The sequence below is a fragment of the Papio anubis genome, chromosome 7, assembly GCF_008728515.1.
Source record: "Papio anubis isolate 15944 chromosome 7, Panubis1.0, whole genome shotgun sequence".
Classification (NCBI taxonomy): Eukaryota; Metazoa; Chordata; class Mammalia; order Primates; family Cercopithecidae; genus Papio; species Papio anubis.
Window position 1 is genome coordinate 69,727,656 of NC_044982.1, and position 23,994 is coordinate 69,751,649.

The 23,994-nt window shown below is 36.8% G+C and overlaps 1 protein-coding gene across 2 annotated transcripts in view; it reads left to right on the top strand.

Moving 5' to 3' along the window:
* Positions 1 to 23,994, top strand: part of SLC25A21 (solute carrier family 25 member 21) — a 508,849-nt gene that overhangs the window by 364,135 nt on the left and 120,720 nt on the right. For both annotated transcript variants that reach the window (XR_002523324.2, XM_003901719.5), the window contains exon 3: positions 435 to 518. Coding sequence is in view for 1 of the 2 variants with exons in the window: in XM_003901719.5 (XP_003901768.1) it covers positions 435 to 518 (84 nt within the window). In the remaining variant the exon portion in view is untranslated. The remainder of the gene's footprint in view (positions 1 to 434; positions 519 to 23,994) is intronic.

Here is a 23,994-nt window from a genome sequence, read left to right on the forward strand (position 1 = left end):
GGAGGGGGAACATCACACACCAGGGCCTATTGGGAGGGCGGGGGAGGGATTGCATTGAGAGTTATACCTGATGTAAATGACAAGTTGATGGGTGCTGACGAGTTGATGGATGCAGCACACCAACATGGCACAAGTATATATATGTAACAAACCTGCACATTATGCACATGTACCCTAGAACTTAAAGTATAATAATAAAAAAAATTTTTTTAAATACATTTTTTCTATAGATTTCATTAAATTACAGAGAAATGTAATTTTAAAGGCTATGAAAATAAGGTGAAGATTATGTAATGCTAATAAATGAATAAAATCCATACCAAAGCAGAATATTCTAGATTAATCTGAAAAACTGTTTCTAAGACTTTAAAAAATGAGAAAAGCCATTTGGCAAAATCTTTAACTTAGAGTTTTTGGTTTGATTTTCCTTCTAGGTTTCAGATTCAGAGATGTGCAACTGATCCAAACAGTTATAAAAGCTTGGTAGACAGCTTTCAAATGATTTTCCAAATGGAAGGGTATGTATATTCTTCATATAGCCATTTTAATATGTTTTTACTTAACATGTTTTCTCATTTTGAATGGTTTATTTTCCTAGTCTTACTAGGGGCAAAATACTTAAAAGGGTAACTTTCTACTTTGTTATGCTTTTCCTAATAACGTGATTGAAAACTGAATGTTTATATAATGGAAACTACCACAAAAAGATATTAATAAGTAGTTTAATGACTAGAGGACAATTTTTAATTTATGCCACTAGGGTTGTTTAAAGTTTCTATAAGTGGGGCTCTCTAAACTCAATAGTTCTTTATTTTGGTACTGTAATATAATGTCCAAATTCATTCCCCATTCACACTCTAGTTTATGAATATGCAAATAAAACAGATCTGTATCAAAAATTGATGCATCAAGGCTGGAAGCAGTGGCTCACACCTGTAGTTCCAGCTACTTGGGAGGCTTAGGTGGGAGGATTGCTTGAGCCCGAGAGGTGCAGGTTGCAGTGAGTTAGGATTGCGCCACTGCACTATAGCCTGGGCGACAGCAAGACTGTCTTAAAAAAAAAAATCGATGCATCCAATTAATTATCTGATCTATTAAATGATCAAATAAATAGAATATTTGTTTATATAGGCTAAAATTATCTTCAATGTGTTAGATTCAGTTAAAAACTGTATCCAATAAACATATGTGTGCACATGTCTATTGGAAGTGAGGGACTAGGGGAGGGATAGCATTAGGAGAAATACCTAATGTAGATGACTGGTTGGTGGGTGCAGTAAACCACCATGGCATGTGTCTACCTATGTAACAAACCTGCACGTTCCTCACATGTATCCTAGAATTTGAAGTATAATAAAAAAAAAATTTTAAACTATCCAGTATAATTTTTCAAAGAATATTGTACTTGCTTTTGGAAGTTGTTTTTATAAGAAAATTGTTGAAAAAATAATCTTTCAAATATGTAACAGGAATAATAATAACTAGTATATATTTAGCTTCTATTATGTAGTGGGGATTCTTCTTACAACTGTATTATGTAGGTTCTGTTGGGTTCCATTCCAATTGGACAGATAAAGAAGACTCAGAGAAGTTAGTAAGTTTCACATTTCTGGTGAGTAGTGGAGCTGGGAATCAAATCTAGGTCTGCTTGACCCTAAAACCCATGCTCTTAACTGCTGTAGATCACTACTTGTCTTGCCAGGTTACACTATAAATACTATTCTGCTAATCATTTATTTCAGTTAAACTTGTATTATGGATATCTTTCCATGCCAGTATATTCTCTTTAACAACATAGTAATTTATTTTATCTATATGTTGCAATTTATTAATCTCTATGGTAGACCTTTAGGTTGCTTCCAAATTCTTGCTATTATAAACAATAGTGCAATAAATATTTTCATACTATCTTTGCACATTTGTATCTATTTATATATTTTAATATATAGTATATTTTGATATATTGACATATATATTTATATAACTTTTACGTATTTTTATAGTTTTAATATATTAGTACAATAAAGTACATTGTTAGCTGTGGACTTGCAGGATCAAATGATATGCATGTTTTATATGAGAGATGTTGACAAATTACCTTCCAAAAAGTATGTACTGATTTTATACCCTTAAGATTTGAAACTTCTTATTTCTTCACACACTCTCAAACACATTATAAATCATTATTTGGTATATCTGTCACTGATATGTATCTCCCGTTTACCATCTGACCAATGAAAAATAGAACTGTCCTAAGTGCATTCCTTTGAATGTTGTAGGGATTGGGCATACTTTCATATCATTAGGCATCATTTCTTTTGCGAATTGCCTATTTTGTGTCCTTTATCCATTTCTCTTAGATTAGATTTTTTAAAAAATTGATTTGTAGGTACTTATTATGTATTATAGATACTAATCATTTGACTATTATGTAGACTGTAAACAATTTTTCCAACTTGTCATTTGTCTTACCTATAGTGTCTTATACCTTTCAGAAGTTCGTGATTTTTAAAGATTGTAATTTTATATTATCTATCTTTTCCATCCTGATATCTAATGATGTCACATTAAAAAAAATTCTCTAGCCCCAAGATTATAAATATTTTCTCCTGGTAGTTTTTTACATTACAATTTTTAATCCAGCTGATAATTTTTAATGTGCAGTGTGGTATACAGAAATTAAATTTCATTTTGAAATGGTCAGTCAATTGTCCAAACACCACCTGCTGAAAAAAATCTATCCTTTACTCACTAATTGGAAATGCTGCCTTTTTTTGTTTTGTTTTGTTTTTGGGTTTTTTTTTTTCTTTTTTTTTTTGAGATGAACTCTCACTCTATTGCACAGGCTGCAGCGCAGTGACACAATCTCGGCTCACTGCAACCTCCGCCTCCTGGGTTCAAGTAATTCTCCTGCGTTAGCCTCCCAAGTAGCTGGGATTACAGGTGCCCGCCACCACGCCCAGCTAATTATTGTATTTTTAGTAGAGACAGGGCCTCACCATGTTGGCCAGGCTGATCTCAAACTCCTGACTTCAAGTGATCCACCTGTCTCGGCCTCCCAAAGTGCTAGGATTACAGGTGTGAACCACCACACCCAGCCAATGCTGCCTTTTTCACATATTAAACTTCTACACATATACCCTCTAATTTTCCATTTTGATTCTCCATTTCCTATTCTGTTTCATTCATTCATCTATCTATAGCTATATCAGCATCATACTGTTTTAATTATTTTATCTTCAGAGTATTTGGGAAATATATAAAAATATACCTCATGGTATGAAGTTCAAACTTCTTGTCATAGTACGCAGAGCTTTCGTGGCATGGTCCTTCTTCATACTCAGATCTGCTCTAGGAATAGCAGACAGTTTGCAGCACTCTGGTCTCTCATATTCTCAGGGTTTTTCCATGCTCTTCCCTATTCCTGAAGGACCCAATCCCCAAACCTCCCCTAGAAACTATCCCTTTCCATTTAAAAGTGACTTCACATTTCACCTTCCCTGACCCTCTTTTCTCTATCATATGCTGAATTATTTCCCCACTCTTTTCTTTACATATGCTATATAAAATATAGCATACACCATCCTGGTTTATGAAGCTCATTTTCTATCTCCCTTTTCCCACCCCAAGAATATATTTCCTAAGGGTCATGTCCCGATTAGCTCTGTATTCCTTACACTTGTGTTTGGCACTGAGTAGAGACACTCAGTAAGTATGCTAAAAATGAATGGAAGTCATCACACCAACATCATAACGATGCGAAATGAAACAGAGATGATAACTGAAGAGTTATCTTAGTCTATAGAAGATAGACTAACCTCTCTGAAGTTATGATAATAATCCTGATGTTTGATTAAATATTTTGAGGTCACCTAGTGACAAAAGTCGACAAGTTCTTCTAGCTATTACTCTAGTGATGTGGTATCTAAATGCCCTACATTGATAATATAAACCTTTATATTATGACAAGAGAGTTAAGAAAATCATAGTGCATTATGTAGCCAATGAAAGTATCCCTTTCCTGCAAAACAGTAATGTCAGCATTACTGAGATCTGTGAGCTGTAACAGATATTCCTGAATTGGATGTGGCAGTTCCTTAGCCAAGATCTTCAATTCATGTGTGTTTTGGGAAGAATTTGATGGTTCTGCTTCTGCTTTGATATCAAATAATATAACAAACATACAGTATGTGTGGTCCTTACATAGTGGAATTGGGCTTTTTCTATCCTGTATGTATAATTGCTTCTAGAGCAAATTGACATTCTTCCTGTGATGCCTTTAAATCTGGACATGCTGTTAGCCAAAAGCCAGAGAGCTCTAGTCTTAGAGATGGAAATATTGTAAAAACACAAAATAAAAAGCTCCCTGTTAATTTTTACACAGAGCAAGAGCATTTCATAGCCTTGGGTTAAACGAAAGAAAAAAGCAAAACAAAAAAGAAACGAAAGAGAAGAAAAGAAGACAAAAGCCTTTTAACACATACTGTGTTAATTTTTTTCCCTAGTCAAAGAAGTTCCTTTTGACTTTCTTTGAGAGCCACTCCGTTTTCAAAGATGTTGTCATTCCTACTCAGGTGCATAGAGGCCAGTTTGGCCTGTGGCCTGCAGGGAAGATAGCACTAGTCAATTTTGACTGTTGACATAATTAGGAGAATTCACCTCTCCTGGTTTTTCCTATCTCCTCCAAGTTAAAGGTTTTGAGAGCTCATCCTTTTCTTTTATTTAAAAACATTAAAGTCTGTATTTTTAGTGGAGACGGGGTTTCATTGTGTTAGCCAGGATGGTCTCAATCTCCTGACCTCGTGATCCACCCACCTCGGCCTCCCAAAATGCTGGGATTACAGGCGTGAGCACCGTGCCCGGCCTAAAAAAATACAAAAAAATTAGCCGGGCATGGTGGTGGGCGCCTGTAGTCCCAGCTACTCGGGAGGCTGAGGCAGGAGAATGACGTGAACCCAGGAGGCGGAGCTTGCAGTGAGCCGAGATCGCACCACTGCATTCCAGCCTGGGCAACAGAGCGAGACTCCGTCTCAAAATTAATTAATTAATTAATTAATTAATTAAAGTCTGTTAATACACTTAAAATCTTCACAAATCTCCCATTTCCCCAACGTTAAGAAAATGAAACAGTTCTCTCCACTATTCTTAGAGATGCAATTCCTCACCTCTCTGCTCAGAATTCACTTGCTTTCAACAGACATGAGTCCAAATCCCGTTACTGTTTCTAACATTCTTTTTCTTCTTAAAAAGCGTAGATACATTGTACTTTTTAATAAAAACCATGTCTTATGAAAGACATGGTTTTTTAACGCAGCTTTACAGAAGTGAGGTTAAAGCTTAAAAAGAGAGGCATTCCAAATTCCAGGTAAGGATTTCTATTATAGGGAATCCTCACACTTAGCTAATTTTTACAAAAGAGGCTGTTTTCTATAACATAGAAGAGAGAACTCATAGAAAATGAAGGCAGTGAAGAAATATCACTGTTGCGAGTACCTTCATCATCACCACAACTTTTCATCTGTCTCTGGTTTGACAGAAATAAACTAATAGGTCCATCTACTGTAGTAGAGTGAGCCCAGAAGACATAAAGATACAGCCTAGTTAATTAGCTGCCTTTAAAACCAATAGGGTTGGTTTTGTAAACTCACCTGGCAAACAGTGGCTGGTATCATGGTATTTGCCATGTGTCCATGCATCATGCCTCACTTCCCTTTACCTCAGAGCATCTTATGAAAGTTGGCCTATCTCTTTTGTACTTGTCATTCCTTTAAAAAGAGTGATTGAAATGTTCACAGGTGGGTGAGGGGACTATACATTATGTCAGTGTAAACCCAGGACAGTCTTCCCATCTCTACTCCCACTCTGCCTCCTCTGAAAGTGCTCAATGGCTGTTCTTCCTGAAATAAGGCAAAAATAGGAGTTAAACAGAACTCAAGATACTCTGGTAATGTAGGTAGAGAAAGACTTAAAACTAATATTTATTTTCTTCAGTGTACCATGAACTATGCTAGGATTTTTTTTCATACATTTTTATCAACACAGCACTATTAACACAACATAGAATCCTCATGCCCATGTTTTGTATAAGGTAACTGAAGTTAAATAACTTACCCAAAGCCACGCAGGTATAACCGTGGTTTTTCCGTTAGACTGTATTTGATCTTTCACTGAAAATCAAATTTTGTTATTTATTGGCTGGAAAGAAGACAATATGGAAATAATGGCTGTAAATGGCTAATCTTTAAATGGCTATTCTGAAGTCTTTGATATTCCTAGCCTCAAATCACACAGCGACTTAAAGCAGCTTTATGTCTTCCTTCAAGTAATGTACGAAAGCTCTGAGACCAGTATATGTTAAGTCAAGCAAATCTTGATGATTCTGAGGCAGCACTACAAAGCTCTGGCAACTCAAGACTCAATCTAATCGTTGCCCCATCCTTTGTAATTAGCTCTGTATTTCTGATAAGTTCATGGTTTTCAGTCAGTCAATTTTCATCCTGTTTGTTTCTTAGCTCTCTTATGTGAAAAATTCTTGGGCATTGGTTTGCTCAAGGCAAATAACTAGGAAACAACTAGGTCAGATTAAGCTTAGCTTCAAATGAGAAACATGTTGATTGCTGGTGCCTTCAGAAATATGGTATTCTTCAGAAAGAATTGCTGTAGAAAATATGTGGTTGCATTTGGGGGGCATTTGAACTGTGTTTTGTTTCACGATTTGTTTTCTGTAACCACTGATGCTGCCCCAAGTATCATCTTACAATCAGACCACTTGGTGATTATAATATTTTCTAGTTAAATGACATTTAAGGCCTCGTTTTATGAGCTCAAGCATAATTGGCTAATTTGGTAAACTCCAGATGTGTGAGATAATGTGCCACTCATTTAAGTGCCTTTCAGACGGCACAAATGGCACAGCCCCAGGAGGTATAATCACTCCCTCTTGTTTTCATTAAGAAGGGGAATGAGTGGCTTGTGACACAGACAAAGGAAGTGGGATGCCCACAGCTCTACAACTTAGTAAGATTTGGACATTTTCTTTTTATCAGTGGACTCACACCAAAGTGTTTGGCTCAATTCAATGTCTTAGTAGGTCTACTTTTTAAAAAGTGGTTTACCTAAACTAATATGACTGGGTGGTTTTGAAGCCATGAAAATAGGCTGTCTGAAAATAGAAAGACCTGTCCCTGTAGAAAACCCCCCTAAGTAAAGTAGTCTCTGGAAACCGTCCCTCACCCTCATGTGGAAGTGTGGGTGCGGGGGTATTGGTTTGAAAAAGCAACGGAAGAGCTGACTCTGCCCATAGCCGGGAATCTAATTACTTGACCAATCAGCATTCTCCTCCTAAACTTTCAACTTACAAAATTCCAACTTCATGAAGTCCAGTAGTTGCTGCTGCTTTTTCTCTCCCCTCTCAACTCTCCTGCACCATCTAACAGAGACCAACTCATCCACCCAGCATTGCCAAGCTGGAATGCAGTGGATGGTTCTGGCATCACTGTTTCCTGATCCTGGGGCTGGTTGCTTTTATCAGACTATAGATCCAGTGGAGTTCACAGCTGGCTGAGTCTTCACTCAGATGAGGTCTACATCTCAGACCCCTGAGCAGATAATCTGCCATGCGGATTCATTTTGTGTCGATTATTGGGTGTTGATTGAGTTTGTAAGCCTGGTTTGCCCAAGTGAGTTCCTTTTATGGTAGGCACCAAATGTGCACTGTGACTTCTGTGATGAGTTCCGTGAGTGGTGCCTTGACTGCCTTCACTCCCCTTCTTTTTGTTTTAGCAAAGAGGCCCTTCCTGGTACCCATTGGACCTCCCTCGAGTGCTCCCTTGTTTTTATGTGGTGATGACAAGGAAAGCAGAGAGTCCCAGCTGCTCTTGCTCCCACACTGCCAGAGTTCAGCCATGGCCTGCCTGGGCTTTTAAATGATGCTACAGCAAATTTCCTCTTTAGTTAGAAAAAAAGGGGTTGGGGGTTGGGGGACAAGAAAAAAATAATAGAATAGGTTAGAATTTGGAGAATAAACTATAGCAAATTTATCTGGCATGTCTTAAAAGCGATGGACCTAGGTCTAGAATATGGCTTCCATAGGCTGAAGACATTTTCTTCTTCCAAGTCTTCTCCTGATTCGGAAAGAAAATGTGAGAAGAGATTATCTTAATTCAGGCATGGACGTACTACTATTATTCTTAAATAATCTGTGTTTCTTTTAAAATGGTTTGTTAACTTTGGTATATCATACTCATACATTTTAATTGATTTTTTAAATTGATATAATTGTACAGATTTAAGGGGTATAGAGTGACATTTCAGTACATGCAATGTATAGTGATGAAATCAAAGTAATTAACAGATCTATCACTTCAAACATTTATCATTTCTTGTATTAGAAACATTAAAAATCTCTCCTAGCTATCTGAAAGTATGTAATATATTATTGTTAGCTATAGTCATCCTACAGTGCTGTGGAACACTAGAATTTTTCATCCCACTTAGCTGTAATTTTGTGCCCATTAACCCACCTCTTTATTTAAAAATGAAATAAAATAAAAATAAAAATAAATTTAAAAAACTCTGTCACCCAGGCTGGAGTGCAGTGGCATAATCTCACCTCACTGCAACCTCTGCCCCCACCCCCACCCCGTTTCAAGCTATTCTCCTGCCTCAGCCTTCTGAGTAGCTGGCACTACAGGTGCCTGCCACCATACCTAGCTAATTTTTTATATCTTTTGTAGAGACAGGATTTCACTATGTTGGCCAGGCTGGTCTCAAACTCCTGACCTCAAATGATCCATCTGCCTTGGCCTCCTAAAGTGCTGGGATTACAGGCATGTGCTACCACACCCAGCCCTTTAACCCACCTCTAACTGTTCTCCCCTTCTCACTACCTTTCCCAGTCTCTAGTAACCATTATTCTACTGTCAGCTTCTATGAGATCAACTTTTCTATCTTCCACATATGAATATTCATAAATTTTTAGTCATCAAGTATATGTAATATCTTTTTACAGAAAGGTTATGTTATGTAGCTAAGAACTTTACATTGAGATTATTTAGCAATTCAAGGTTGAAAATTAAAGGATGAAGGGTCAGGAGAAAGAATACCAAAGAAGAAAAGGGGCAGTGACTTATTTCAATATTTTTGAAAACAACAGGCAGTTGGACCATGAATACATTATTTGGCTTTTCTATCTTATCAGATTATTCCGTACCACTGCTAAGCCACACAGTTGCTGGCGGAAGCTGTATTGGGTTGTAAAGTAACAGTTACTCCCCAGTCTTCACAATCAGGGAGCAAATGATGAATCTGCAGAGTGCTCAGAGGGCGGCATCCCAGGGCTTCGATGGCCCAGAGTTCTGTTTCCTTTTCTAAATCAGAGGTCTTTTGTTCTGCCACAGAGTGACCTTTAAAATGGTTTCAGCTCCTAGATTTCCCTGCTGTCATCACCACAGACTGCTAGCTGACACTCACACTCCGACTCCCCCAGCCTCTCTCTCACAATGCTTTCCGACTTACTGACTGGCCTTTGGCAAGGATTTAACTGTTGCCAAAGAGTAAGTGAAAACGTTTGCAGTGATGTCAGCCCGTCAGCAAGGCCTGATTAAGAGACCAAACACAGCCTCCCTCAGCGTGTGGTGCTGACAAGAAGGCAAGGAGGACCAGTTGTTTGTGTGGAAATAGTTTTCTTCTAGGAAGGTTGGTGTCTTCAGTTCAGAGCCTGAGCTCCCATTCCGCATGTTTGTGGAGTGTTAATCAACGTGGAGGGGAAAGGTGGGATTCCATAGCCAATGGGGTATTTCCCATTGGAAATATTTTTAGGCCTTACTTTAAATTTATTCTGGCTTTCTAATGGGCTGGAAGTACAGTCACGTTATTGGGAAAGTATGGCTTTACCAAAACCAAAATCCTTTTTCTAGTAGTGGTTAAAACCGAACATTTTCAAATGAGATGGAAAAAGAGAACTTCCTAAAAGCACTTTTCTACCTGTGCCTGATTATCTTATTGTAGAAAATAACTTAGGCATGATTTGACATAGACAAGGTTAAAGGAGTTCATAGTTTATTATCGTCAATGACTTAATGCATTTTTGACTGGTTTCATGATTTTAGCTTTGCCTTTCCTGCAGGTCTTCCAGGTGGTTTGGAATTGGAGGAAGGGAGGAGATTCTGATAGTATTGTTATAATAGTCATTAGATTCAAAACCACTGTTACCATTTTGGTCCTTTATTGTTTGTGAAATGTATCCATGTATATGACCTCCTTGGTCCTCATAAGAGCCCTAGCAGGCAGGAGGATGAGGAGTACAGTTCTAGTTTTCTGGTCAAGAAACAAATAAGAGTTGTTAAGGGACTTGCCCAGCATTCCACAGCTGTATTTGTTGGGGCTGGGATTCATCCAGTGTCTTCCTCATCCTCTATCATGCTGCCTATTTTGTCAATAACAAAAGAGTGGTACTAGCAATCACAGAAGTAGCACCTCACATTTACACCATTCCTTCTTTGAGTTCAAAGCCTTGTCACATATCTCATCTCAGTTGGCTGAATTTCATCTAGGGATGGTATGACTGCTGACAATGTTTCTGGTCTATGTACAAGAAAACTTCAGCAGAAAGGGGTTTAGTGGGATTCCCAGAAAAATTGATCGTGATATCAACACTCAAAGAATGCAGAGGTTTAGTTTGTTTTGTTTTGTTTTTTTAAAAAAAGCCTTAGGCAAATGGAATTAGATTACACATGTCTTTTGACATGTGGCACCATCATTCTGAGACCGAGGTTTGGACCTGTGGTCCTTAGGACAGAACCATCTTCAAAGGGTAGTTACCAGACACAGTGTGAGGTTAAGACTCACTGAGTGAACTTAACTCGGTTATTTCACCTGCGGGTGTCTTGGCCTATCTCAAGATGAATTGGGTAATAACCAGGAAAACTTCATGAAACATGAAATAAGGCATTTAACCAAAGTTCCTTGGATGAATTGTCATATGGGAGTGAAGAATCATCACATGATTACAATATATGTTGAAATATATAGTCACCAAATCCTAGAGAAAATGCCAGCGTTATACAGTGGCTTGGTTGTCCTGCTGATAAATAGTGTTTGTCACTCTCTTTGTGTGGCCACAGAGAACTCAGAGGAAAACAAGATACCAAAAAATCTAACATAGTCACAGTCTCAGTGATGACAGAAAATGAGATAAAGTGTTAGATACATTTTGGAAACTCTTAAAGAGAGGTTGTGAGTTTATTGTTAGATGAATTAGTTTTTTAAATTTTTTTTACATAAAACCTCTCCTATATTAGAAGAATCAAGAACCAAAAGGAGAATTACCATTTCGTATACTATACATTTTCAGTGAACGGGTCAACATACATTTTGAAATTCAAATAATAAAATTTCCAGAGATTGACACTATTTGTAAAGGAACCAAAATTGAAAGAATGTTGCGATATAACTCATTAAGCAATAAGACATATTGATAACTAAAGACCTGGCTTCATGTGTAAAATAAAATATGTGTTACATTTCAAAAATGTTTCTTAACTACCTGTTCACTCCTTAACCCCATGAACTGTCTCTGTCTACAACCTTGTGTTCATACTGTTCTCCCAGAGCCTACCACAGACCTTCTGTCTTTTTCCACGGAATCTGAGATACTGACAAGTATAAGATATTATTTCATTAGAGAGAAAAATGCCGATAATTAAACTGTTTACAATGATTTGACAATGGATGTGGGTGATGAGTAAGAAGAAATTTCAATGACTTTCTAGTGTTTGGCATTCCAGAGGCACCTAGCTAAACAATGCCCAAGTTCCTGATCCACAGATATTATATGATGATAAGATTTTACCACTAAGTGTTGGAAAAAATTTTACCCTCTGGTTTGAATCTTTCAGGCTTTATTTTACCCAATATCATTAGATACCTCTTATGTTCCAGCCCTTCTGGAACAATTATAACTCCTGAAACAATTTTTCTATGCATACTTCTCATGCATATTCATTAGCCAAGAAAGTCCTTTCCCTTCTTTCCACCTGTGGAAATTCCAGTCATCCAAAGACGTCCAGCTCATATGCTGTTTTCTCTTTGATGTCTCTCATCATCCAAAAGGGAAATAATTTCCTCCTTCTGTTCTCTTGTAGCACTTTGTTCCTCTATAACAACACTTATCTTGGGGATCAAAGAGACCTGGATTAGAATTCCACTTAGAAGTTTTGGGACCTTGGACAAATTACTTAACCTCGTTGTACTTCAGTTTTTTCATTTGTAATATGGAGACAATAACCATACTTACTTTATTGCGTTGCTAGCACTCAGTATTAATATATGGCATATAAATATACACATAATGATTGTTAGCTAGTTTTATTTTTAGTACCTTATATTGTAGCCAATTACTTGTAACTATTCATTGTTATGTAAATATGTAGAACTCTGATGAAATAGTATTTGGGGCTCTTATAGTGTATCACATAGTTCTTTATATATAATCATATATAATCATCACCCAATTTGTGTTTGCTGAATTTAATTAAATAATTACTAGTTTCATATGCTTAGCTATTCTGGACATATTAATATTAAAAAATGTATAATCAAATCAAAACAAAGAGCAAGAAAATTTATGACACCCATGGTATCATTAAGACCAAGATTCTAAACATGATAATTTGTCTATAACCGCAGAAGAGTAACATCTTTATAACAATCTCAGGAAAACAGTAGAATGATTTTCATGGCCACACAGGTGTGTGAAGGTGAGGCATTAGATTTTGGCATGTAGTTTTTAGATTCGGGCACTTCACCACTGGCAAATGATGCTGACCGGCACTGGGAGTAGTCTAATTAGGGAAACTGTGAAGGCTGAGGAAGACCAAAGTGAAATGCAAACTGTCTGCTTCCATTTCTTTGAACGTGTTCTGTCTTCACTACTGTTCTCCTTAAAGCACTTCCTGTCTAGAGTTGAATAAGCAGAGGGACAAAAACTGTATACATAAAAGTCAAATACTCAAGTAGATTAAAAAATGAAGTAAGTAAAAGCAAAAGAACATTCGAAGTGAAATAAGAGGCAGGTTGAGTTAGGATTTTGAAAGATAATATTATAGAGACTCTTGGTTTCAGACACCACAGAGTAGCTTGCATCAGAAGAACCCTCCTGCTGAAAATAACAGTAAGCAATAGACAAAATACACAAAACTACTTTTGAAGGCATTGGAGAGCTACCGAAGCATGCAGAACTGATGGGAGGCTACAAGACCTGAGGGAAGGAAGCCTAGAGAAGTAAGTTCTACTTTCACCCAGGCTTTTTACCTAAAGGCTTTGCTAAGTCTTGTGGGAAGTGTTGGGGGAAGGAGTCAAAACCACCTCTGGACTGAGGAGAGGGTTGTAGGTTGGTGTTCAGGGATGCCAAATGTCTGAGACCTGAGAAGTAAAGATCCTGGTGAAGAGGGAAACTGCTAAGACAAGAGCCCAAAGATCTATATGCAATTTCCCCTTGAGGCATTTGCCATCTCTTGAGCCACATATGAGCAAGAGGAAACTCCAAGAAACCCAGGGGGAAACACTCCAGCAGTTGGAAAGCTATAGAGATGAGCAGAGACTTCAACAGCCCCTTGATGCTGAGGAGGCAAGGGTTGGAGTTCAAGTCCAGCCAGGTGGAAGGGCTCTGTAAGCACCCCAGGTGTTCAGTTGAGGCCCAGAATGTCCACTCCCAAGAGTAAGAGCTCTGCCTTAGGAATAGGGACAAAGCATAAATACGTTGTCCCTAACAAAGCCTAAAACCCACCCTCAGCAAAATGAAGGTGGTTTTCTGTAATCTGTCTGCTTGCTGAGAAAAAAATGATTCCATCTTTGGAGGAAAGTACCATCATCCAGGGGCTTTTCAATGTTTATGCACAACGTCCTCTACTCAATAAAAAATTAGAGGGCCTTTGAATAAAAAAGACCAACTAACTAAACATCAAGAGAAGCAGAGACAATAAGTCATTCAAATTTTGGAATTATCAGACTGAGACGTTAAATTGTTTTTATTTTTACTCGAGTAAAATATACATAACATAAAATTACCTTTTTAAGCATTTTTTTAGCATACAGTTCAGTGGCCCTAAGTGAAGTCAATGTCATGCAACCATCAACACTATGCATCTTCAGAACTTTTCATCTTCTCAAACAGAAAATCTATACCCTTAAACAATAATTCCCCATTTCTCCCTCTCCACAGCCCCTGATAACCTCCATTCTATGTTCAGTCTCCACGAGTTTGACTACTCTAGGTATCTCATATAAATGGAATCATACAATATTTGTTCTTTTGTGACTGACTGGCTTATGTCCCTTAACATAATGTGCCTTCAAGGTTCATCTGTATTGTAGCATGCATCATCATTTCCTTCCTTTTTAAGGCTGAATAATATCCCATTGTATGTATGCAACACATTTTGTTTATCCATTAATACCCAGGTGTCAGTGGACCCTTGGGCTGCCTCCACCTTTTGGCTATTGGGAGTAATGCTGCTATGAACACTGGTGTACAAATATCTGTTGGAGTCTCTGCTTTCAGTTCTTTGGTGTATATACCCAGAAGTGAGATTGCTGGAGCATATGATAATTCTATGTTTAATGGAGAATGACTTTTTTAAAAAGCTATAAGAATTATGCTCAAGAAAGTAGAAGATGGAAAATTTCACCAGAGACTTGAGATCTGCAAAAACAAACTTTTTTAAAAAAAAGAATTCAAATGTAAATCCTGAAAATGTCAGATTGATGCAAAATTAATAGCAGTTTTTGCCATTAAAAGTAAGACTTTTAATGTTTTACCCTTCTAGTATTTGCTGGTAGGTACTCAATATTGTACTTAGTTGATCAAGTTATTTGAGGAATAATAATAATACATATATTTTTGGTTAGAGAAATAACATTTTTAAAATTTTAAGCAACTAAAACAATAACTTACCAGGTGCTGAGTGCTTTGCTAAGTGCTCTAACTCATTTAGTCCTCGCAACAATCCTATAGGGGAAGAACTACAATTCTTCCTATTTTATTGATGAGTCAGCCAAGGTCAAAATGTTTGTGTCACTTGTCCAGTTTCCTGTAGGTTGTAGGAATTTTAACCCAGGTAACCTGGGTCCAGATCTTAACCTCTATTTTAAAAGATAAACTTAAAAAAAACATAAATTATTCTTTTTTCACTAAGTGGCTACTTTATACCTTTAGAAAATAAATGGAAAACTGAGAAACCAAATTGGTTGGTGACATCAGTTAGGGCGCTAAACTCTTCTTATAATATGACCTTTACATTTTTTTCAAATGTTTCTTCAGGATGCCAGGGCACTACTTGATATATTTTGGCATGGGCTCTGTTATGCATGTTTGACATATGAGAAACACCACCATGGTGAATAGAATGTTCCAACTTTCTCCTTAAACTCCAAATTGCTCACGGCCACAAGATACAAACCATGGGTTTAAGTTTGACACCCTCAATTTCCTTCTTTCATGTTTGTGGATCTCATTCTCAGAATGCTGGCACTTTACCTTTCTACATTCTTGTCTTCACTCCTTCCTCTACCCCATCATCTGTCTTAAACGTTTGATCTTTTTGCTACACCTCCTCAGAGCATGATGGCTTTTGATGGCACATCTCTTCTCCAGTGATGGGGCATTCCTGGGGAAATCCATCTTCTTTCAGCCTTGGCAGGGAAGATCATACATTTATTGTATAGAACAAAGGGAGTATTCATTCAGACCTGAAGATTCCCAATACATTTGCCTTTAGCTCTCTTGTCCTCAAACTCTTTATTCACCCAGGTTACATTTCTAAGTCCCTCATATCCTATTTTGATCTCATTTGTTTAATCGATTTCTCTTTCTCTCTCTCTGTTTCTCTCTCCCTATTAGAAGAAAAAGAGCTGCTCATTTCAGACAGAAGATTAAAATGAACAGCTCCTTTTGTAATGCTGGACAATCTCATTATTAAATATTTCTTAATCTCTCTGGTGTGAGACATGGTTCCCTGAAGTATACAAAGTATTTTCATATAGAAGGAGATGAAAGACAAACAACATTAATCCAGCTAAAAAAAAAAAAGATATCTGCATCTTTTCTGTATTGATGTCATTTTCTTTACCAGCCTTATAAGAAAATGTATGACCCAGCAAGCAAATGGTATTTACTGACTGCCCATGTGTACACAGTCCTCTGTTAGGCAGCATACCGGGTACATAAAAAAAGACCCAGCTCTGGCCTTCTAAACAGTTAATTCTGCAATAAAATGACTGTATGAGCAAAAACGAGTGTTTCAGTCACATGATTCTATTAGCCTTTGTGGAAAAATCCTTCTGAAAGCAACTGCAAAAATGTTAGACATTTGACCAGTTGGAAAATACGTTTGCATTTTCAATACCTACAGGTTTCTTCACACTTCTTGTATAACCATTCTCAATTACAGGAAAAAAACCCACCAAAACTATGAAGGGACTTTCCAGACAGAAGTTAACTGTCCCCATAGGAAATAAAATCTTCAAAGTGTCCCTTTCATTGAACTTGTTTTTCTTCCTAGGACAAATGGATACATCAGACATAAAATTTAACAGAGACACTAAAGTAAGGGTCTGGCTTACCTGAATAGGAGAGGTTACAGCATTCCATTAAGAGGACGCCAAGGCGCTAACAACGCACTGACTACTTTCTATCACGTTGTATTGAACTTCTAATCACCATTGACTCTATGTACCATCATTTATTTAGGATTTCAACAGCCTCCAGTTAAACTTCGGCTGTGTGATTCTATTTTACATTTCTTTTTCTGTGTGTTTGTTTTAATTTAAGAGCCAGTATACATATTGACAATTCTTTGACAGCAAAGGTAAAACCACCAGGAGTATATCTGTTTATTGAGGACTGACAGCTTTATAGCTAACATAAAAATAATCTAATGTTTATTGGGGCAAATGTTTGGACTGAGGATTAAGTGAAACTACTGAATAGAGAAAACCTTTTCATCCTATTCAGGCTTTTCAAATAAGGTTTGGGATCAACTACATAAAAACTTTTTGTGTTGATTTCTTTAATGCTCTTCCCTTAATTTGTCCCACTACTCACTCCCTTCCACTCTGCTACCCCAAATTAGGTTTTACAACAAGGGTTTTAAAGTAAGTAAAACCTTGAAAAGGAAGATGCTACTGTTCAGAGATTCATTGCTATAGAATTTACATGGGCCATATGAACTTTCTAGATGACAGCAAAGCAAAATCTAAACCATACTGTTTATAATATAAACTGTCTTTTTCTGCTGTGTCATATAGGTTACATATAAGAAGAGCCCTTGAAATTTTGTTTGTTTGTTTTGTTGCTTTTTTAAAAATTCATTATTAGAGATGAGAAGCAGAACTTATTTTAAACTCTTCTGAAACTGGTTTTAAGGAGTCTTAAGGAGCCGTTTTTCCTCTCTTTTGCCTTCAGCCACATATCAGCAGCATTAGATTGTTGTCTTTATTTTGAATGTCACATTTGAAAGGTCTTAAAAAATCTGATCTTTCTATGAATGGAAAATTACTTCTTTGAAGAGTTAATCCAACTATGAGATTAAAAATAACTAATCAGACTATTGTTAGATTAACAGTTCTTGACTTTAATATTTTGAAATTTGATGTTAGTTATAATTACCACTAATATTTCTTTTCCTAACATCTTTCCTCCAATGAATGAAGAATTTTATACTCATCTAACACATCTTAGCAAGGTTCAGATCAGCTATTGCTACTTCTCGCTTTCCCACACTCCTCCACCTTAACCCATCTCCTGATCCTATGTCCACTGAGTAAAATAGATGGGAGGAAAAAATTAAGCAACTTGTTAAAGGCCACTAAGGAGTGGTTGCAGAGCTAGAAATGGAAACCAGGCTTACTTGCTGAGTCCAGCGCCCTGAGGCAGTTAAGTAAAGTGCATTGGCTCTTTCCCTTTGAAAAGTCTGTTTATCTTCTGACAAAGCTGATGTGTGAACATTTGAATAGCTCAGTTTTCAATTTCATCACTGGAACTAAGTGTCCACATGGATCTTGGCAGGTTTTTGTGACAGTGTGCTGCGTGCCATACGTGTGAATAGACCAAACAGGGTCTGGAAATGTCAGAATTTTGCCGCCACTGAGAGATTGTCTTAGCAAGGAATTTTCTACCAGGTGTGCAAAATTCACACTTTACTGGAAGGCAAGTAGTGAGTTCTCCAAGGTCAGGATCCTATTGTACACATCTTGGTGGCCCTGGGACCTGATGGAGCGCCTGAGTCCTAGATGGAATTCCACAAATGTTTGTTGAACTAAACTATATTAAAATGTTCGATTCGTTTTAAAGATTGATTTGGTCCTTTTGAAAGAAAGAAAAGATTACCATACTGTCTTTTTTATTTACTGAAGTGGAAAATGTGATCTATTCCTCAATATATTTAACTTATTCTTAATTCCTTTCTGCATCATGTTCATGGTGGTGATGATTGCCTGCATTGTAAGGCACTATAATGCTTTGACATGCAGAGATTGCCAGTAAATTGGCAATTATGGTATCTATGGCATTTTCATTCTGTTCCTAGAACATCAACCTGTTAGCTCGTCTTAGAGACTTGTGGGCCCTTTTTCTGATTTCCACTGTGCAGCATTTCATTTTCTTAATAAATGAAGTAAGACATCTCATCTCTCAGACACCATGGTTGTCCTTTATCACATTTCCCATGACTTTGATGAGCTGAAACAACTCCTTGGCATTTAGATTATTCTTGTTCTGAGGTGGTTACATATATGCTGTGTTGCCTCTGAACTCTAAACTTCCTCTACCCGCAATCCTCTTGTCTCCTGCAAGCTAGTCTGCATGAACTGCCTATTACTACTTTTCAGGCACAGCTTAGAGTACTGATATGGTTCTCTGATTCATACTATGGGTTTGGTTCCTGTTTCCTTGTAGGGGTTGTGACAGGAGTCTCAACCTGACAAATAGTCAGCTCCCACCTGTCATTGTAAGGAGGGATGACTTATTTAAGGTATGTGAGTAATACTGCACAGATGCTTCTCAGATCCACACTGTCCATCATGGATCCACAGTGGCCCCAGTATTGGAAATAAGCCATTTCTCAGCCTTGGGCTTCTGTGACTAAAAATCTAGAAGTTATGAGCAACCTCTTATAAATCCATCCTTTCTTTAAAACAAAACACAAAAATGTCAAGCAACACATGTCTAAGTGATTAACATTTTATTTTACACTTTCTGCAAGCTCTATGGACCTTGTTGCTATCTGTTAGGCAAGAAGAATGGTACTGCTAGGTATGCTACATTCTCATCTCAAACAAGCTGGACTTTAGGCTGACTTCAGAAGTCAGCCTAAAGAATCATGTGATACAACAAACCTCTGCCCTGAGCGACATGATGATCATAATGGACTGGTTTACTTGTAACTTGAAATTGACCAAAGGAGCTACTTTACTTATGATCCTTAAGACCTTAATAACAAAGTTAAAATCATTTTTTAATGCTGTATACCATTCAGTAGCATTTTAAAATCATATTCTAATTTTGATTTTTAAAGAGAAATGTTCTCTAAAGCCTCCATAACAAAAAGAGCAATTTATATGGACTTTTTTTAGTGGTATCTTTAAGGTTATTATGAGGTCTATAGTCTTATTAGGGTGGTCTGGGAATTCCCTCATTTCCCCTTAATTGACAAAGTCATAATAAATAAAGTTTTTACTGGCATGGTCTAGTGGCCCCCAAGTTGTAAAAGCATAGCAAATGATAAAAATCCATGTAGTAAAATCCATAAATTAATCTTGTAAATAAAATTTGAATTATTTGAAATTTACAAGATTTTAGTATTTTTACTTACTAGTCAATTTCATATATGCCCTGAGCCATTTAAACAAACAACCTTTTAATTTTTATTCCTTGGAGAAGAGTCTTTCTTACTAGGAATTTTTTTTTTTTTTCTTTGAGATGGTGTCTTGCTCTGTCCCCCAGGATGGAGTGTAGTGGTGTGATCTCAGCTCACTGCAACCTCTGCCTCCCGGATTCAAGCGATTCTCTTGCCTCAGTCTCCCAAGAAGGTGGTACTACAGGCGTGCGCCACCCACACCTGGCTAATTTTCATGTTTTCAGTAGAGACAGGGTTTGACCATGTTGGTCAGGCTAGTCTTAAACTCCTGACCTCAGGTGATCCACTCACCTTGGCCTCCCAACGTGCTGGGCTTATAGGCATGAGCCACCACTCCCGGCCTGGGATGTATATATATATATATATATATATAAAATCAATAAGCAACTATACAATGAAATGTTTGACTCATTACATAGTCATATTTTCTAATCCTGTTTCAGTCTGAAACAGCATTTACATATTGGTGGTGTGTCTATTAAAAGACTCATTGCAATTCATGTTATTAAAACTTTATTGGAAGTGAGAGTTAATTTTTCCCCTTCTTTTGAGACAATAAAAACACGCCTGGAGAGAAGTGAAAAAGTGAACATCACTAACTAGGAAAGCTTCTTACTCATTTCTGTTCCCTTGTTGGCACTCTGTACATCTGCCTCTGATCATATGTGTTCATTGCCTGCATGGTACTTTACCTACACTAGCCTGGGCCACAGACTTTTATTTATGCATGTGCCTTATTGCTTGCTGATTGACAACTTCATCTCCATTAACTATGTATTTTCCATTGAATTTTCCTGTGAATATTTTCATATTCACTTTCCAAGTCTGTTTTCTTTTCATAGCCCAATAAAATAAATGTGTTTCATGAACTTCTTTGATTTGCTTCTTCTTGCCAAGTTTTTTTTTTTTTTTTTTTTTTTTTTTTTTTCTGATCTGCAAAATGAGCATTTCACTCTAGGTTTCTTGAAGGTGTGTGTGAGTTGACAAAGTTTCATTGTATAAAAAGAACCAAGCCAAAACTTGCCATTCAAAAGAAAATGCCAGAGGAGAATAAAGGCCATATGTCAATACAGAGAAAAAGACTGACTACAGCTATTTTCTTCTGCTTGGTGTTTATAGTTATTTCTATGGAAACTGCACGTGGATTTCTGAGGATTGAATTTGATCCTGGGGATGTACACAATCAACTTTGAAAACATTTGATTCATTAACTTTAGGTTCATCATATGCTTGTCCTCCTTAACTCCTAACCGCAAATAACATGACATGTATGAGACCATCATGATATTCAGGCTGGGTTGTTGGTTTTTTTTTTTTTTTTGGTTGTATTTTCTGGGAGGAGCAGAGGGGAGAAGGCTCATGGGAGAGGCTTATTCTACTTACATATGACTGCAAGGTACAGAATAGCATGTTAGCTTCCTCCCCACATTTCCTCAGTGCTTAGAGGCATGAACTGGAGCTTCTTTCATTTATTCTGTTAATTCATATTTTTGCATTATTCATGTTTCCGTATTTTCCATGGACAAAAACAATTTGTTTATCTATTTCTTCATTCCCCCAACACCCCATTTCTGTTTTCTCTCAATAAATAGCTGATTGGGAGATTTCAGATTATGAGAAAATTTTCCTGTTGCAGTCCCCACATGGCATACAGAGATGATCAGATCATAATATATTTTCCCATGTTTTTGCCTGTTTGTAGTCAGAGCTTTTAGTTTTGTTTGTGCTAAACATGTGTACATATGTATGTGCTTAAAGATGATATTTTTGTCATACTCAGATTAGGAAAAATAATAAAAAAGTAATGCCAGTATAAGACGCCATTTCAGAGGATAAGGGCAGTAGAGGAAGACAAAGGTTAGCAAATAAGAACCAGAGATGGGTGTTTGAGAAAGAGATATGTGGCAAGGACTGCTTTTAAGATGTGGGGTATAACATGTGTTAGGATCTGTGATCATTGTAAAATGATTTTTTCTTGATGGAACTCTTGGTGGCATTGGGCACCTGAATGCTCTCTCAGAATGCATGATACACAAAATTAGTTCTATAAATTGCTTAACTTTTTTAATGAGAGAGGAAATATCATATTGAAGAAATGGAAGTAATAAAGGTTTTTAAGCTGATGGATTAAATGTTAGAGTTTTAAATACCAAAATTCATGGAGTAAATGTACAAATTAAGCTCTTGTCACATAAAGGTATCTACTTTGTGTGTGCGGTTTGAGATTTTTCAGGGGGTCATTAGCTAGATGGTGTCCTTTGCATGCCCTGAAGTTGCCTGCACTTTGGACATTTCACAGTTTATTAGCAACTCTATCACAAACCAATTTTTCTATTTATTTAATACTTGGTCCAACATTTTCATGGGGGAGGGGTATGTTACAGCTCTTGACTGCGGGTTTTCAGTTACCCCTGTGGTCTGCCTCCCATTAACAGCAATAATTGGGAACTGGATGTGTAGAATACAGATTCGCAGCCATTGAAGAATGCTGCTAGAAACATGAATTTTACAGGCCTCTGTTAAAGTCCCTTCAAAAGGATCATGTTTTTGTAAAGATTTCAGATATCAGACCTCAGATACACTTTTTTTTTCTCTCTCTCTCCTAAATGTAAAATATTGCCCTATTCTCTCCTTCTTTAGGACTAGCGTGGGACACATCATGAGCCACTGGCATAATTTTAAGTCCTCTAATCATACAGTTCTGTGGGGAAATAGTTGATGGTCTAACTATCCCTCAGAGTATTTATAAAAAAGAGAGCATTTATCTAGTTACACTAAAAAAAAGTTTTCATGCTATTATCAAAGACAATTTGTAATTTCTTTTTAGAACTCTTTACTGAAGTGTAGTATAACACAGAAAAGTGTACATACGTATACAGTGAATTTTCCTAAGTTAGAAAAAAAAAAGAAACCCATGTATCCAGCACTCAGACCAAGAAATAGAATATTTTCAGCTCTCAGAAGCCTCCGGTGCCTCCTTCCAATCTGTTGTGCCCCACTCCCACCAAAGGTAAGGATCATCCCAAAGTTGACTCTTAAATTTTCAAATATCACATCATTTTCTCACCAGGTTTATTGGCTGATTTTTGTAGGAGAGCAAAGGGGGGTGGTTAATCCCCTATAACTGGCTTCTTTGCATTGTGGAATTTTCCTAGCTGTTAATTATTAACTTTTCCTTAAAATAAAACTTTCATTGTATAAGGAGAAAAACTCCATGAGCACAGTACACGTGATATAAATCACTTTTATGTCTGTGAAACAGCTGAGTTTACATTTTTATTACATTGTTTGAAAAAGTATCTTTTCATCTGGAAAGAATCAGTTTAAAATGTGATTGTCAACACAACTAAACCAGCTTTCTATTTAAAATGGCTGCTGGTGGGGCTAAGAACTATAATTAAGCCAGGTTTCTCTGCATGGACATTAGTGACTAAAACCTAGAAGTTTTCACTGAGGTTTGCAAAAGAAATTTCTTTACTTTAAAAAGCAGGTAGGGTATTTTTGTTTAGGTAGAGGAAATAAATAAGTAAGGAATAAGAATATTACTGTAAAGTGCAGAATGCTTCCTGCGAAAGGTGATTTAGTGGTGTGGTTTTAAGTTAAAGTAATATATGCATTTATAATGTGTTGCCTAGTAGGAATATGTTGGTTTGAAAAGATGTTTATGTATTAGTTAATTAGCAACTTACAGCATAATTTTCTCTCTGAAATATTTTAGGTTTAAATAATCCTGAAAGGATCCTTCTAGAAATATATCACAGTGCAATTGGATTACCGTTTCTAATATAGGTATAAACAACAGTTTTGAAAGCCTGTAGCTATTGCTTATGTTCACAAATTTCTTGCTATTTATTTTGAAACAATAAAAAAGATATTGTGCTGAATTTAATTTGGACTCTATTATTAAATGAAAATTGATATATGCCACGTTCCTTTTATTACTGAAATGCTTTGGAAAATGTAATAGAGATTTTGACTGCACACTCCCCTTGTTTCCAGTACAGCAGCGCTGTGATATATGTGGTTTTATAACAGTCCAACCTTCCCAAATTCCTGCTTTGAATAGTTTATTTTTCAAAAC